The 17,606-nt window shown below is 51.6% G+C and overlaps 1 protein-coding gene across 1 annotated transcript; it reads left to right on the top strand.

The window, feature by feature from the left end:
- Nucleotides 1–412: 412 nt before the first annotated feature.
- On the top strand, nt 413–16,309 carry GASK1A (golgi associated kinase 1A). The gene is made up of 7 exons (XM_086468529.1): nt 413–420; nt 1,774–1,956; nt 2,254–2,329; nt 10,573–11,388; nt 15,019–15,141; nt 15,425–15,528; nt 16,099–16,309. Exons 1-7 carry the CDS (start codon nt 413–415, stop codon nt 16,307–16,309), a joined length of 1,521 nt encoding a protein of 506 aa, XP_086324655.1.
- Nucleotides 16,310–17,606: the final 1,297 nt, after the last annotated feature.

Below are 17,606 nucleotides of genomic sequence, written 5' to 3'. Positions count from 1 at the left end.
CCTGGAGGAGCACCCCTGGGTGACATCCCCCGGCTGTGGTTAGCGGCTTGGGGAGATTAGGCAGGCTGATTAGTCGCTGGAGGATATTTTTTTTATTATTGCTATTTTTTTTTTATTTTTGTATTTTGTGTGGGTTCCTGACGTCGCATGGAAGCGCTACAGGCGGCCAGTGCCTGGCTCAGGAGGTGACCGTGTGCCGCGTCGCCGCGAGCGGTGAAGCACACGAGGAGGAGCGCGTTGGCCGGTGCTACGAGACATGGTAGGATTTAGGGTTTTCCTTGCCAAGCTGGCGGCGGGAAGCGACGCTGGGTCTGCTGAGGGACACCAACCCCATGGGACGAGGTGAGAGGCCGTGTCCCGGCTGTCTCCATCCTGGGTGCAAGTCCAGTGGGAGCCCTCAGAGGGTGGGGGCATGGCGAGGTAAGCAAGGCAGGGACCCATTCTGGCGAGTGTCTGTCCTTAATAGCACTAGGGGTGGACAAAGCAGATTGTAAATGTGCCTGTAAACGCGGCGTCTGGGGCTGCTGTAGCTGAAGGCACTGCTGTTGGCCAGGGAGGTGATTACGCTTCCTCAGCCAAAACCCACCTTTTTTAAGAGCCCAGGCGGCACCACTTTAAGCAGGTGAATGAAGAGTGTGGGGCAAAGGCAGCAAAGTGCAAATAGACTCGGAGAGTGCGAAGAGCCCCTCCATGCTTTCAGTTTGGTCCCCATAAAGCACGGAGCTTTCATCAAAAAGTCACAAAAAAGGGGTTTGGCAAGGGAAATCCACCCACCTCCCCCCCCCCCCCCCCAAATGTCATATTTCCCCGGCATTAGCAGATTTCCCTGTATCCACAGCGCATTCCAAACTTTAGGGTGGTTTTTCATGTCATCTAGTTTTAGCACTCAAGTTTGCGACATTACTTGGCAACTAGTTTCCAGAGCCATCTGAGCAAGCACGAGCCAGCTGATCTGGGACGGGGTCCCCACCACTCCCCATTACCGCCATCCCACCGGGGGACAGAGCCAGGACATCACGCTGCGGGCTGAGGGGCTCTGTCTCTGCTCTGACACCTCAGCCCTTGCAAAGCTCATGTCGGGCAGGGATTGCAAATGTGCGTGATGGATGACCTGAGGAGGTGCCAGGTGCTGCTGCCAGAAACTGGTGCTTTGGTGTCACTTGTGTTGCTGAAATGTTTTTATGTCCTCGAGAGTGTGGTGATGACTCAGAGCATCTCTGGGAGCAATGGGGCCGTGCCAGCCTTCACGAGAGTGTCTGAGTGTGCACGTGATGGGAGACTCTGATGTTGGGGTTTATATTTGCCATCCTACAGTTTGCATAGGCTGTTCTGGGTTTCTTAATGAACTTCAGCAGCAGGAAAAATAGGCAAGACTGAGGCTCGTATCACCCATTTTGGGGCTGGAGATAACTCCTCCCTGTCAAATAAAAAAGCAAGGCAGCTCTCCCCACACCAGTCTTTCATCTGCAGTAACGCCTTCCTGTACAAGCCTTCCCTATGAAGCCTTTCAAAAAGTGTATAGCCTGTGGCAGGTACCTGGTGTGGTCTCCCCTGCGAGAGCAGGGGTATTCGTTTTTGCCAGGATTTCCATTTTGCCTTGGCAAGGGAAGGTCTCTTCTGCAGCCCTTTCCCCTTTGTGAGCTCTTGTATTGGTTGCTTTGATTTCACCCGTAATCTGGGTTTGCTCTGGGCACCTGCAGGCAGGACAGTGATGGTCATGAAGAATAATTCAGGCTGTGCCCTAAGTTGATCATCTTGTTGTTTCATTTGCAGCAAACCCCTTAGCAAAATACTCAAGCCAATTTTTGACTTCTTTCAAAATCAGCAGGAGGGTGACCACTTGCAGAAAGCCAGAGAGAGCCCAGCTGTGAGCTTTGCTGTTAGCACAGAGCGCGCGTGCTTGCAGCCGGCTGCTTGTTGGATCCGGCTGCTGTACGTGCCCGACCTGCTGGAGCAGTGAGTGCTGGGGGATGACTGCATTACAGAAACATCTTCTTTATTCTGGTTTCAAAATCTGCCAGCAAGTAAATTCCGACTGCTCTGTCATTTGCCTAGTATGAGGCAGTCTAAATAAGAGGGACTGATTGCACTTTATTAATCCTCTGGCATAGATGCCAAATGCCTTAATTACCCCTTCTGTTTCAAATGCTCAGTAACTCCAGTCTGCCTGCAGCTATTTGCCTTGCTCTGAAGGAAAAGCCCCTTTTTTGGAGCCAGGCTGCACCAGTGCTTGTACTACGTTTGTTCCGCTAGCTCACCCTATGGGGTTCACCGGGAGAAGGAGAAGCGAGCTGGAGGGCCACTGCCAGCAGGCTTTGCCCAGGATGGGGTCTGTGGGACATGGGCAGCGCTCAAAGCCAAGCAGCAAGCAGCTTTCTTCCCCTTTTTCTCTCTTTAAGAAGTAATGGCTCAAGCAGAGGAAAACGGGGTTACCTTTCTGCAACTGAGGCCAGGGCTTGTATGAACAATTCTGTTTTGAAGAAAGCCCACAGGGCTGAAAGGCCCTGCTGTCCTCCTCCTCCCTCCCCTTTGGAATCCCACGAATGCGCTTTCCTGCTCTCCAGGAAGGGAAAAAACCTGACAGCCAGCTTGGGAAACCCAACCGTCTGACTTGGGCAACCTCCACTGAAAGGCCAACAAGCGAATCCAGTGCTACCTCTTGCCAGCTCCCCAAACTGGGTTTTGTGAGCCCCCGCCGGGCACGGAACAAGTACTGTTCCCCAGTACTGGGCCACTGGTTAGAAAAACTGAAAACTGAATATAAGTGGATAAAAATCCCCGCTCCACAAAATATAGAAAAAACATGACCCCCGGTGAAACAAATAAAAAACAGGACTGAGTGATAGAAGGTGTAACAGAGTTTTAGCAGCTTTTCAGGCACTCATCAGCAGGATTGGTAAACTCATCAAAAGCGAAAGGAAATAAAATTTGATTTTATTTTAATGTATTCCTCCCCATATTAGATGCAGTCCAGAACATGTTGCAAGAAAGATGTGGCTTTCTAGCACTTCTGCTCTTTGCTGCTGTTATGCACAGAGGAGCTGAAGAAGTGCAACCCCATGGGGGATTCCCAGTCAAAGCCAGTGAGCAGCCCAGAGGTACAGCGAGAGAAGATATGGGGGTGAGGGGAGTTGTGAGGAAGGGGATCCATGGCAGCCCCCAGGTTCTGGCTCTTACTTCCCTGGGTTTGGGAATTTCACAGGAATCAGCGTGAGCCACTGGCTGTGGCTGGAACCAAAGTGCTGAGGAGAGGGGCTGTTGATTCCTCAATGCCACAGGGAACAAAGCGTATTGTTTTTTGCCGGAAGAAACCCAGGCGTTTCGAGGCAGTTTGTGTGTGGGACTCGAAGCGAGGGAGTCCAGCCTGCGGGCCACAGGCTGCTGCCCTCCTCCAAAGCATCCCCTGCACAACCCCTCACAAACAAAGGCAAGACTGTTCAAAATGAACGGGGGCATGAGGCACAGATGTTGCACAAAGGCAAGCCACATCTGTTTCGCTGGGGAAGAGGCCCCCTTCTTGCTGTTTCAGCAAGCAGATGGGAAATCTGCTCTGAAAACCTCTGGACCTGAGTGCAACAGGCTGGCCGGGAAACTGGGACGAGGGGAGGGGGAAAAAGGAAATCTGATGGAATCCTGCACAGCAGTGGGGGGAGCGAGGAAGCAACGCCTACCCAAAATTGTTGCTCTCCCTCCTTGACATTCCTGCCAGGATTTCTAGGTTGTGCTGCTCTTTTGTAGGTGTGAGGATTAGAGGAACAAGGAGACAGAGAGAAGGGAAGGTGAGGAGCACCTCCCTTGTTCCGTGATGCTAGCAGGACACTTGTGCATTCAGGGCTGCTCAGATCCTCGCTGTCTCCTGTGAACATGAGGCGCTGTTTCAGGTCTGCAGTGACCTAGATGGTTTGGGTGCAGATTGGTATCATTTAGTACAAGGCTTTTAGTGGTGGATAGTAATGGAGATGTTTGCACATTTAAATGTCAACAGACCTATGCATCTTGGTGAGACGTCCTGAAAGACAACCAGCAATCTGCAAGAAGTAGAAGATCCAGCTAAGTGTAAGGGTCTGCAGTAAAAGCCCTGACTGAACTTAAATAGGAGAGGCATCTGAAAGCTTTCAGTTTGCTTACTTTAGGCAAAAGAAGTATGGCATCCTGGAGGCTGTTTATTTTTGTGGTGCTTTGTGTTGACTTCTGGGATTAAACCGGAGGGGTCCTGAGCTGCACTGTACAGTGTCGGGATGAAAAGCACCCTGTCCATCTTTCACAGAGCTGATTATTAACTTCCTGAAAGCTGAAAGATTTACACAGTGGGAGTGAGGAGAATTATGAATGTTCCCTTTCTCTCAGTGAAAAATCACATGATTTAGGGGTAAGAACAGTGTCATCACAGGAAAATCAAGTCCCTGCCAGTACCCTGCAGATCTTTAGTCCATCCCAGGTGCAGGATGTGGTGTGTGTCCAGCAGGCCTGCCCTTAACCACATCAGCTGCACCCCATAGTGTAGTGTCTAACCAGGTGATGTCCAGCCATCTCTTCCACGGTGTCCTCCAGCTCCTGCACCAGGGCCTCCATAAAGGTGTGTTTGGGATGCTGGGAGGCTTGCTGCTCTTGCAGGCTACTCTTGAGGGGTTTACGAGCCGGCGTTTCAGCCGTACTTGTTCAGTCCGTAACTCAAATGGGACCAGCCAGTGTAATGGGAATGGGATTTTCTCGTCACGCAGAGCAGTTTCCAGCACTGACTGAAGATTTTGTTCGAAACAGTCTTTTGGATGACAGGGTGTGCAAGAAATGGGATGTCTCATTCCTGAGGAGCAAAAAGTTCAAGAGGCAGATGCAGGGCCTGGAGTTCAAGGCATGCCAGGTTATTACTGGAGAGAGGCTGTGGAGCTCAAGGATTTCAAGGGTTTTATAGTTTGTTGCCCCAGGGCTGTAGCAGTAACTGGGAAGAACTGTGAAGGCAGCATTATTTTGAAAATTAAAGGAAGTATGTTGGCACCTTCCCTTTAAAGTTGGTACTCAGAGTGAATGGTATCAACACCATTTCATCCCTTTGTGCTGCTGCTTGAGTGTAGTCCTATGCTAGTGCAAAGCACGCTTGTCTCGCAATTAGACTATAAATTATCCCCTTGAGGCAGAAGCTTTGCAGACTGTCCAAAATTTAGCAAAGTACAGCATCTTTTAAAGTTTCATCCCGGGCAATTTAACTTGGTCATTTTCTGGTTTGGTTTTGGATATGCTGGTGGGAAGACTTGTGTGCCAGCTACAAGGACTTTGCTGACTCTGCAGGGAACAACCCAGCACCATGTGACAATAGATCAGGTTTCCATTCCCCGGGTTTCAGCCACCTCAGCATTTGTTGTGACTCCTTGCATATGGTTTATGGGAGCACAGTCCCCCTTCCCACGTCCAGGAAGCTTGAGCTTCTCAAGCCACTCGTGAGGAGCAAAATACAGAAACAGGTCTGCAGGGGCACCTTGAGCAGGCAGACAATGTCTGCCTGCAGCATCCCCGCCCTGGCACGGAGCAGGGTGGCCTTCAGGGTGCCGAAATGCAGTGGGGTCATGGTCCTCCCCCCTTGAAGGGCATTTTGGAGGTAAAAACCTGGCAGAAACAACCCCAGACACACAGCTGGTGCAGGTGTGCTAGGTATTATGACCACTTTGATGGATCATGAGGCGGCATGAAGAGATGTCCTTTCTTCATGCCCCGTGGCAGTGCAGGTGCAGCCAGGTGGCGGTGGGACCTCGTGCCATACCCACATGTGGGGGGAGCACAGTAGACCTGCCCCCCCAGGCAGCTGCTCTCAGCTGGGGCTACCTTTGAGGCTGGCAGACCCCATTTAATAGCTGTCTTTTTGCTAAATTCCCACTCTGCGAGCCATCTGTCTTCCCCAAGCAGGGTGATATAGGAAGGCACTTAAGCACTTGAATGATGGGCAATGGACGCTGCCAAGGATTTCCTTGTGCTCAGGCTTGCCCAGAGTCACTCTGGGGGTGGAGTTTTGTCTCCTTCCACATCCTCAGCACAGTTATGGGTCCCCAGCAGTGAGCTTAGCCCATGTGCAATGCCCTTAACAAGCCAAAAAAACTCCTGGATAATACCAAAAGGAAGGAAGGGGCTGTTGCCTTCCTGGATCTGCAGAAAAACTCTGGATCTGGTTGCCATATCTGCTCTCAGCCTCTCTCCCTGACGTGCCGGGAGCTGCCGCAACCACCATGTGTCAGGCACAGGGCTCTGGAGACGTTCCCAGAGGTGCGGGGCAGACAGAGGAGGTTTCCCAGTTGCTTTTCAAGCAGTTCTTGTTAAAATTGGTCATGGCAGGCTGCATCTCCTGCTGCCCAGGCGGTTTTGCAGTTCATCGGGTGGGCAGCGAGCAAGGTGCTGGGAGGGTAAGTACAGATCTGCACCCCTGCCTGCAAAATATACCCCATATGGTGTGCATCCAAATAAAAGCTCATACTTGCTTTTGACCTGCTCACCGCAGCCTTTGGCAAAGTCTTCTGAGCTTGGGAGCCTAGGGCAGGCAGGTGGCCAAGAGTGATACGGCCATGGCAAGCCATCCTGGCTCCCTTGGGCGCCTCTTGGCATGGTGGGATTTACTGCTGGAGGGATCTGGCTGTGGCAGTTCAGGGGTGGGAGCACTCTTTTGATGCCAGAGGAAAGCAGGCATCAATCCCGCTTTTAAAGGCCATGGATTTCCATGTCAGCTTTCTAGTTTTAGGGCTGTTTCTTACATTCTTGGATAATGAAGTTTGAGGTTTGTTTTTCTTTTCTTTCAAGATCAACGAAGCCAATTTGATGCACTTTGAAAAGAAATTGAAAACAGGCTTCTCTGCTTCAAATTCTGCCAAGGTTCAAGCACCCTGGGAATACAATGTCAAAGATAAAACCCACCCAACCACACTTAGAAAGTGTTATTCCTGAGGGCCAGGCTGTATGGGCTTTCCACCGTGCCTTTGGCAGCCTGGGCCGTGCTGTATGTCCCTCTGATGAGCGAGGATACATATTATTTACTTACTGGCATCCTGGAATAAGCAGTACCTCTCTTAAACCTGTTTATGGGTTTTGCCTGTAGCTTGCCCCCTGGGACACAGACCTAATTTCTAGCGAAGACGTGCTGTACTGTCAGGATGTCAGACTGGCAAAGCAGACCTGTACGTATGGTTTGCATTTCAGGCTGAATCAAAGCCATAGCTTAAACTGCAGCTTTTTTTTTTTTACAGCTTGGGCTCAGAGAAAGTTTCTTTGGAAAAGTATTTACCCTGAGCTTTTAAATACAGTATTATTTCTGCAGTGTTCTATCAGCTAGATTATTACTAAATTTTCAATATCAACGGCCAGAAATAACACACAGACAGTACTTGCACTTTTTTTTTTTTTCCTCTTTATTGTTGATGTGGCCGGGAAACCCTGAACAGGGCTGGGGAAGGGAGCTTGCAGGGGCCCTCGCCCAGCCTCACAGCGCAGGATGTCAAGCTTGGGGTGGGAAAGAAATGCAGCTCAAACTTGTGGTGCCCAAATCTGAGCTTGCTGAGAGAGAAGACAAAGTGAGTTTGGACAATAATGATTCCTCAACCACTTGGACTGTAAACTGACTTGATGTTAAAAACCAGGCAATTATTGCCATCTATTTGGCATCCACTGCTCCCCAGCTATGGAGTAAAAAGGAGGTTTTCTGCAGTATTTCCAAGGTTCTCCAAATGGCTCCTGCATCCACCACCCCACACACCCCAGGACACTTGGATTTTTGGCAGCCAGGCTCTTTGTATGCCCAGGGATGGTGTAAGCGACCAAAGGGTTATTATTGGGTGGCTAACAAAAATATCACACTGCAAATTCTCTGTGCAGAAAAGGAGGGTTACAGGGGCTTTTGTTGAGAGCGGGGTGGACTGTGTCTCTCCAGAGGGGCGGGATGGGGGAGGCACTGGGATATGTTCCCTGGGGAAGCATGGGTTGGGAAGGGAACTCGGCTGGATGCAGATGGGAGTACTGAGATTTACAGTTAATCCTGTCCACTAGGATTAACTCCATAGATGTTGTTGCAGTTAATTCAGAGTACTTTAAGGTTGGAGGGACAGATGGTGAAGCGCTTGTGATGATGACTTGAAAGGAGTATGGATATCAGGGTATCAGGATCTGGCCTTTTTAAATCACAGCCTTGTTTTACTATGGCTAAACTGTGCTTTAGGCATTGCACCTCCCCTAAACTGTTGCTCAGGATGGCAGACCTGGGTTGCAGGTGCTTGGGAACAAGGGAGTGTCTGCACTCTGCGGAACTCACTTGAAATCCAGGACATGAAGGTTTTGGGTAGCTGAGTTCAGGTGCTGCCTGTGTTAGTTGGTATTGGCTATGGTTCCTCGGCAAATCATTATCCCTTCCAAGTGGGAGAGAGCTGGGGAGGCATTGCAACCAGTCACTTGACAGAAGTCCTGCTGCCCCTCAGGGCTGCTCAGGGGTGTTCATGCTTATCCCCTGCCCAGAAGGGGCCTAAGGCAGTAACTTAGCCATGTAGTATGATGCCTGGGACAGTTAATACCAAGCCTTGAACAACCTTATCCATGATCTAGGACAGGACATCACTCTCTGAACAGTCTCACCCTGGACTAGCACCTTTCACACAGAGAGAGCTAAAACAGGGTGTCCCCCAGCAGGTCCCGAAGCCTCGCACCAGACAGCCCTGGCTCCCAGCAGAGGCTGGTGTAAGCTGTGCGTGAGCAAGGAATTTGGCCCGGCAGGTATATTTTGCTGCACTGCATTGTATTTCTGGGAGACAAACAATTAGATGAGAGCTTTAAAGCTGAATCACTCCAAATGCACCATTGCTAGCTCTTATAAGCTGCATTAAATCTTCTCAGTCCTTGAGAGGGAGACCTCAAAGGAAAAACCCCGTGGCTGCTGCCAGAGAGTTGGTGGCTTTGTGGCTCCTCTTATCCACCTCAGCTGATCTAGTGTCTTTGGGAGGGATGCAGCTCCCCACCACCGGGCCATCTGAGGCAGCCTCCCTGCAGTGAGGGCACAAAGCCTGATGGAGTTTAGGATAGTGCTGGCAGCTTATGAAGGGGCTCACGCACTGGGGTCACTTGGGGCAGCTCTTCTTGGGGCTGGAGTCATGCTGGTGGTGGGTCCCTGCAGCCGGCGGGAGCCTGCGGTCCTAAAAGCCCCATAGCTGAAAATGCTTCTGCTAGCCCAGCTGCCTTCTGGAAGTCATTCTGGCTGCTGGCTTTCACCCCCCCAGCTTTTTAGCTCTTTTTTTTCAAGTTTTCCTCTTATAAACAATCTCTTATTCCTTCTTTGGCAATATATCGTCCTGCTGTGTCTGCCATGAATATACTTGTGCTTCCAAAATAAATAATTGCAAAAAAATTTATCCACTTGAACATTGCCTTGGCTTCCAACATGGGTTTGAGCCACTTGGAAATGCTGGTTGTAAAGCAAAGAAATGGTGTCAAGGTGCCTTTTGCCACTCCAGTCCCCCGAAGCGTGTTACATTGCCTGAGCCTGCGTGAACATGGCATGGGTGCCATGTGGCCTGGGGATGGGGTGGGCTGGGAGGATTTCCCAGAACTGCCCCATTGCTTCCCTCCTCCTCACCTCGAGCAGGAAGGTCCTGTGCTCAGGGCAGCCCCAGTGCTGTATGCATGGCATTGCCATAGGCCAAAGGGGAGATACTAGCTTAGCAATGTGGGGAGAATTGCACATTGCAATTTGCCCATAACTACCTTCGCAGCCTGTATAATTTTTATAAGTCTCTTTAGAGTAGCAAGTACTATTAAAAGGTGGGGGAGAAAACTGTATATAAAGATATATGCACGAAAACTTGACAGTATCCAACTAAAGGCAGTTCCTTCGTGCTGGGAATCAGAATATTTTATGTTTCAGGTACAGCAGTTTGCATCCTTTTTAAATACAGGCTGCCACAGCTCCCGGCTGGCACTTGGAGCGGCCTTGCTTTCACTGAATGCAGTGATGGGCAGAGCTCCAGGGCCGTGTCTCGGCACACATTGAGATGTATGTCCTGCGAATGAGTGTGTGGGGATGTGGGTTATGGGTTCAGTGTGCAACCAGGATAGGAACAACTGAGGGTGCCCAGAGTAAGGTCTGAAGATAAAAACCTCTTAGTAACTGGAAAATGTTCACATCCAGCCAGGAATCCGCTCTGGTTTGGTCTTTTTTTTCCTTCTTTTTAATTTCTTGAGTCTTTAAAGCAAAGTATTTGTCCATGAAGCATTCATGGCCCATAGGGTGATCCTGTACACCAGCACCGCAGACACAGCAATGTCTGTGGAGGGTCAGCCCTTGCTCTGACTGGCTTCTGAAGGGACTGTGGCTAATTTCTGGCACAAATCATGCCACCAGCCATACCTCTCCTGCCACAGTGCCGTGGAGGCAGCGAGTGCTTGGGGAACACCTTTCCCAAGGAGCACATGAGCAGAGGGGCTGCTCCTCCAAAGCAAACCCCATCAAGCTTATTGAGAGCTCTGCCTGGGGTGAGAGGCACACAGGTCTGGGGATCCTTGGCCATAGCACCACACGAGGACCTCTGGTAACGCTCTCCCTTTCTCTCCCCGCAGGCTCAGCGACTGTGGCGAAGGATGGGGCTGAAGCCCCCCGCCTCGGTGGCCCTCGGGGTACTGTTGGCCCTGGCTCTGTTGGCCCTGGCCCGTCTGCCCCCACTGCCAGACCGCCCCCCTCATCCGCTGCCAGCATCTTCCCCCCCTGGCTCCCGGCGGGAGGTGGCTGCCCCCCTATCCGGGGGACAAGTCCACAGCAAAAGGCTTCCTGTACCCCCCACTCGCCTGCGGCAGGGCCAGCTCCCTGGCCAGCGCAGGAGGCAGCGACGGGGGGTGGCAGCGGATACTCCCCCCTGGCTCTCTGATGATGACCTCCAGAAGATGCGGCTGCTGGCCGGTGGGCGGGTGGTCTTCAAAACCCGTGTCCCGGCCCATGGGCAAGTCCTGAGAGTGGGGCTGCGGGCCATGGGGGACGCCAAGGGGGATGCCTCACCAGCCAGCCCAGAGGGGGACTGCTGGAACGGGCTCTGTGGGCTCATCAAACGCCCTGGGGACCTCTATGAGGTGCTGGCCTTCCACCTGGACAGGGTGCTGGGGCTGAACCGCAGCCTGCCTGCCGTGGCCCGGCGCTTCACCAGCCACCTCCTGCCCTACAGCTACACTGACGGCTCCCTGCGACCCATCGTCTGGTGGGCACCCGACCTCCAGCACCTGGAGGACACCAACAATGACCAGAACTCCTGTGCCCTGGGGTGGCTGCAGTACCAGGAGATGCTGCAGCCCCGTGGACCGACGCTGGCAGCTGGGGATGCTCTCTGCTCCAGCATCCCGCGCAGCGAGTGGAGCCGCCTGGCCCTCTTCGACTTTCTCCTCCAGGTAGGGCTGGGGCGATGGAGACCACCTGTCCTGTTGGCTGTGCTGTCCGGGTCCCCCTGCACCTGCCTTGTCTGACCGTGGTCCCCAGCTCTTCTGTGAGGTTACATAGGCTGCAGTTTCTTGGGATGTATTTTTACTCATTAGCTAACAGCGAGCAGCAGAGCTTTGTGCAGAAACAGGGTGGCCCAAGCACTGTCCGTGCTTGGGACTTGCAGGGGAAACAGGCAGGTTTCGGACATGGCCAGTCTGGTCTCACATGGCCAAGCTTTCTCCTAGTGTGGCTCCATCGGCTCCACTTCATGCAGATGCCAGCAGTGGTTCGTGACAGGGCATCCCTAGGGACAAGCAGTGTGTTCTGCATCAGCCCCATTAGATCCAACTCTGGAGATGTGCTGCTGGTGCTGGAAATAAGGAGCTCTGCCACTTTGTACGGCACTGTTTTCCTCCTCTTCCTCCTCAGGATTAGTAGCGCTTAATCTTCTGTCTGGAAAATCATACCCTGCTGCTACGAGGGATTACGACAGCGTCCCAGAGAGTTATCATTTCTTAGAGGGCAGCTGTGAGGACGCAAAAGTGATTTCTATGGAAAAAAAGCCCATTTAGGCACCTTGGGGCTGGAGCTTTGATTATCAGACAAGGGGAAACTGCCTGAAAGAACAAGTATTAAAATAAAAAAGAGAAAGAAGCAAAGAAAGAAAGAAAGACTATTAAAATATGTGTTCTCATTATTCTCTTTTTTTTGGCAAAGCCTGACCATTAATCTTTATAACCTCAGACTATGGCTGGCAGAGGCAGAGCAGTCCTGGCTGGGCTTGGAAATATTTTAGCTGAAATAGCCAGAGAAATGAGAAGATTAACCAACCCCCTTCCCCAGGCCAAAATGCCGTGGAGTGCAATGGAAAGGCTGAGTCTCCAGGAGAAAGTATCTAATTTTAAGGAGACTTTCCCTTGGAGGGCCAAAGCAGCACAATGATAAATCAAAGGGCAATCCATGGGTGTTCCTCAATAACTCCAACAGGACCCTCCCTTGTGGAAAAGTCATGTAAAGGTAAAGAGGCACCAAGTCAGCAGAACATTATAGAAGAGAAATAGCATCCTTCAGAAATGGCTTTAGCCTCTCACAGCCCTTGCTGGGGAAGGAGAAGCTGTGAGCTTTAGGCCCTACTATACATTGGCATTGAAATCTTGGTTGTTTCCTTCAGTTAGCCTTAGCATTTGGTTTCTTCTATATTGATTTCTCTTGGTATTTGCCATAAGGGAACGACCTTCTTGGTGTGAAGATTTACTGGGGGCAAAACACCGAGCCCGGTGGAAAGGGGGCAGCTGCTGATGGCTTTGTCCTGCGCTTTAAAAAGGGCCCAAAATACACCAACTCCGAAGCCCTGCAGCTGCCCCCCTGAGGCACCTCCTTCTCAGCTGGGGGGAGAGCAAGGAAGTTTTCTCTGGGGGAAGCCACTCCAGGCTGATTCACGGCTGGAAAGCCCTGTCGGATCCAAGGGGGTGCTTTGGGGTGGCCAAGCTTCATGCGGGACCAAAGAGGGACTAAAGGGAAGCTTCTCACAGTGTTTGAGCTTGGATGGGAGAAGGTGTGGCTCACATATTTGTGTTCCAGCAGAAAGACCTGATGTCCTGTTCATTAGAGCCGTTTAGGCTTTGGCAAGGAGAAATTAATATAAATGACCTGGGGAGAGCCAGGGGGAGGGAGGGCTCATCAACATGTCAGTGGTGCTCCCAGCATCTCCACAACCAGCTGATCCATCTTCTGGGGCTCCACTTGGACACCAGGTCCAGGCACGGGTCCAGCACCGATCCACCTTGGTTTCACAGGTGCTTGTGGGCAGGTGAGTAGAGGTTGGAGCCCATTCAATGTGTCTGTGAGTCATGTCAGGTTGTCTTCACCTTCCATGCAGTCTGGAAAACAATGTAGCAGGTGAGAGAAACTGGTGTGCTGAGCTGCCCAATAGGCAGACGGAGGAGATGCGTGCAGGAAATGTGATGTTTTCTTTCATTTCAGTGTGTTTTGTGTCAAAGATGTTCTAGCACTCCCAACAGAGAAATGCTGACCTGAGTGCTACATCAAGCCTCAGGAAACAGAGGGATTTGTTAAGGGGCTTTCACTGTGGGACTAATCTTGCTTCTCAAAGGGTTATGAGTATAATGGCCATGGAAGCAAAACTCTGTGTTTCCTGCAGCATCTTCTGCAGTGCTTGATTAGTGTTTGGGTTCAGACTGAACTGCCTTTCAAAGCACAGCCTGTAATTGATAAGTTTTGCTACTTATCAGTATGAGGGGAATGGGCAGCCACTGTGGGTCTTTTGGCTTCTGTCTGTTCATCATCTGTAGCTCTCCCCGGGCTCACCTGAGACCTGCTCCAGTCCTCCCAGCAGCTCCAGGAGCCTCCCTGCAGCCCAAGCCCTGGCTCCCAGGTTGGCACCAGCAACCCTGAGCAAGCAAGCAAGTCAGATGCCTTTGTGGTGCAAATGGAAAATGTATTTCTTTTATATATATTTATACATATTTAAAGGAGATTTTTTTATATATATATATATATATATATATATATATATATGGGGTTTTTTTCGCTGTAATGTTGCAAACAGGCCTCCAGAGCTGGAGGCAGGGAGCCAGCTCCCCTACCACAGTCGTGGCAACACACAGCCATGGGGAGCACTGTCGACAGCCAGGGAGGTCCCATCTGCCCCACAGGCCACTGCAGAGGATGTGCTGGCTGCTTCTGACAAAGCTGAGGAAGCTTCATGTATACCGAGGCAGGCTTACTGAAGCTGGGTCTGTCAGAGATTTATGTCTTTTAAAAGTCCCTCATCCCTCTGAGGGTGCGGTTGAAACACTGGAAGCTGCCAAGCAGCACTGGGTTTTCTGCAGGGATGTGGGGTGGGAAGCGGGGTACTTGACAGCCTCAACAAGATGGAGCCTTGGACACGCCTACAAATAATTAAACAGAAATGTACTTAAAACAAGTCACCGTGGCCCAACTTAAATGTCAGGCATGCTCCGTGTGATGCACAGATCGCTTTTTCCCTTGCTGATCCTTTTCCATTAATCTTTCCATTGAGAGCTGCTCAGGTTACCGTAGGGATGGATGAAAGGGCATGTATGTGACAGGAGCCAGATGAAGCCATCATCCAGAGCACCAAGACTTAGCCTGAGGAAAAAAAAATCTCTTTTTGAAGTTTCAAAGGTTTCCTTCAGTGCATTTGTTTGTGGCGGTTTTTGTTGGGGGGTTTTTTGGTTTTGTGTTTTTTTTTTTTTTTACATTCATCACGATGTACGTCTTCCCTTGGTTTCAGCTGGAAGCACGACCCAGTCACTGTGTGCAAATACAGAGTGTGGAAGTACCAGGCACAAAAGGTGTCTGAACTCCATCAGGAAAGCCTGTCACCATCACCTTTGTCTGTCTCTTCTCAAAGTCAAGGGGGTTTTCCAAGTCAGCTCAGCTTCTGAATGTTTCCCTGCCTCTCTCTAACTCACCAGTGTACACAGCTTTTCCGTTTCATGTCTACTGAGGATCCCAAGAAACTTTTTATTTTCCTCTGAGCAAGAAAAGTTCAAAACTGGAACTCCCTGTTCAGGGCTCATGTCCCTGCTAAGGTCCCCAAATGTCTCCTGCAGGTTCATGACCGCCTGGATCGCTACTGCTGTGGGTTTCAGCCTGATCCCTCTGAGACCTGCATGGAGGAGATGCTCCATGAGAAGTGTCGAAACCCAGCAGAGCTGGTCCTAGTCCACATCCTGGTACGTCCCCTGACTCCCCAGGGCCTGCTCTGGGGCTAAGATGAAGATGCCTGGGAGGTGCTTGCAGGGCTGCTGTGGCAGCAAAGGGAATGTAGGTCCCATGGTGATGAGGAGTCCATGGTGGGAGGTGCGCCTCGGCACAGAGGGACTTGGACTTTGGCAGCTGCTGGCCTGCAAATACTCTCATGATTTCTCAATTCATTAAACAAAAACAGCCTACACCCCCAAATTCCCAGGTGACTCCCTGCAGTAAGCAAACTTCTCCTTCCTGTCCCGCTGGCAGGTTCGGAGGAGCTCACCATCCCGCCTGGTGTTCATCGACAACGCAGGCAGGCCACAGCAACCTGAGGAGAAGCTCAACTTCAGGCTCCTGCAAGGCATAGACAGGTAGGAAGGGCGATGCACACCCTCCTGGGAGCCTGTCCTGGGCAAGGGCTGAGCTTGCACATGCAGGATGGACACCAGCCCTATGTGCATGCCTTTGTGCTACTCCTGGACTCCCTGGCTGGGCACCCCTGTGAAGCGAGGCCTTCCACCCAGGAAGGGGCAGGTAAGTGGGCTCACAAAACCATCACATGTGCCTCTGCCCTGAAACTAGCTCTTCAACCTGCTCTGGGTGGCTGACAGCAGCCTCCAAATCCTATTTTCCCATCTCTTATTGGCAGTTGCACAAAAATAATGAGTAATCAGGTATTTCAACATTTCTTGCGTCATTGCTCATCAGGCATTTTGGCATGCTATAGGCCCCTTGGTTTGGAGCTCGTTTGGATCTGTTTCTGATGGAGATCTCCTGCACACTCGCCATGGGCAGAGTTTAAGCAGGAGGCTCCTCATCCTGCGTTTGTCTGGGTGGATATGCATTTCTTGATGCGCTGGGGTGGCCTTTGCTAGGGTGCCCTGCTGTTCCTTCCCTGGGTATCCCCTTCCCTCCCTCTCTCTTCTGCTCCTCCACTGCAGCTTCCCAGCGGCGGCGGTGGCCACTCTGCGATCGGGCAGGTTGCAGAGCCTGCTGCTGGAGTCACTGCGCGTGGACCGTGAGCTCTGGGAGAGCCAGGGCGGCGCCGAGGGCCTGAGACCCCTGCTGCGGACCATCGACAGGCGGGCGCACATCCTGCTGCGATACATTCAGAAGCACAACCTGACGGTGTTCGAGGACTCGGCACACTGAACTGACCGCCGCCTGGCACGGCGCGCCTGCCTTGCAAATCGTGGCGGCGATAGATGTACCTCACCCCCTCAGTGTGGGCGATGTGAGACTCTGGGGGTGCTTGGCTCTCCAAGAGGTGTTTCCCCCTGCCACTAGATGGATGCCCTGGAGAAGGAGATGAGTTCACAGGGAACAGGAAAGAGGAGAAGGAGACATCTCCTGAAACAACCCAGAACTGCTCGAGAAAGGCAACAGTTATCAAGCAATGGTCTCAGCATGGATTTTCAAAGGAGGGGCACATCCATGAGATTTTTTTGGGTGCCTTCACCACTCCCCCAGCAACTTTGAAAGCTGGAGGCTTGTACAGTTGAGCACCCTATGGGAACCCTTGGAAGAGTTAAAGAAGAAATGAGAGGCACTCTTAAAGGCTAGAGGAAGTCACTGGCAGCCTTTCCATGGCCTGCACTGGGTTTTTTGATGATGCCTTACCTGTTTCCAAAATACCACAGGCAGAGATGCTGGAGCGGCACAGGAGAAAGCAGAGTGGAGCTTTCTAAGTGGACTAAGCATGGACAAGTTGCCTGACCTGAGCTGTCTTTCACCCCATGGAGGAGGCAATGTGTGCCTGGGAGTGAGTGTAAGGCACTGCCCAGAGCCAGGGCCAGGCAGGACCCCGGGCCGACCACAGGCAGCACCTGGTAGCACCTGTCCTTGCAGAGCCCATGGTGCCGTGTGGGACGTGAAGATTTAAATCTCTCACTTTTTCCCTTTGCTGTTGGGGGATTAAAAGGCAAACCTACCCCACGCTGTGCTGCTTATTAAAAGCTCTCCTGCCTGCTCTCTTGGGCATGGCTGTGCGAAACTTTTTCCAAGGCTTGCAGAGATACCTTTAAACAAAAATGTCAGGCTATTTCAGCAGAAGGCAATCAACTGCAAAATGCTTTCTGAGCATGCCGGCACCTCCAGCAGATCCTATCCTGCTCCTGTCTTCCCTTAGGCTCTTGCCCAGCAGCCCACTGTGATGGGGCACAGCTAGGCAGGTCCTCAAGTGTCAGGGCTGAGAGATAATTCAAAAGCAAAATGAATAGGAGGAAAAAAGATACAGGGATGGGCTCTGTCAGAGCCTCTTGCTCTGTGCAGTGTGTTTCCCAGCTGAGGCATGCAGGCAGTGTTAGCTTGCCAGGAGCAGCCAGTTCCCAGCCTGTGGACTGATGGTTTGCTGCCAGGAGCAGGCTTTTTAAAGGGGCCGTGGGGAGCAGCCCTTCATTTCTCCAGCACTACAGGTGGAGCCTCTGTGCTTTAGGCACCCCCAAGGCAC

Source organism: Leptosomus discolor, chromosome 7 (genome assembly GCF_034619465.1).
Source record: "Leptosomus discolor isolate bLepDis1 chromosome 7, bLepDis1.hap2, whole genome shotgun sequence".
Lineage (NCBI taxonomy): Eukaryota > Metazoa > Chordata > Aves > Leptosomiformes > Leptosomidae > Leptosomus > Leptosomus discolor.
This window is presented reverse-complemented; position numbering and strand designations above follow the sequence as displayed.

Coding starts and splice junctions, on each gene's coding strand:
- GASK1A (XM_086468529.1), top strand. Junction 1,957..2,253: donor GTGCCCGACCTGCTGGAGCA/GTGAGTGCTGGG, acceptor TTGTTCCGCTAG/CTCACCCTATGGGGTTCACC. Junction 2,330..10,572: donor CAGGCTTTGCCCAGGATGGG/GTCTGTGGGACA, acceptor CTCTCCCCGCAG/GCTCAGCGACTGTGGCGAAG.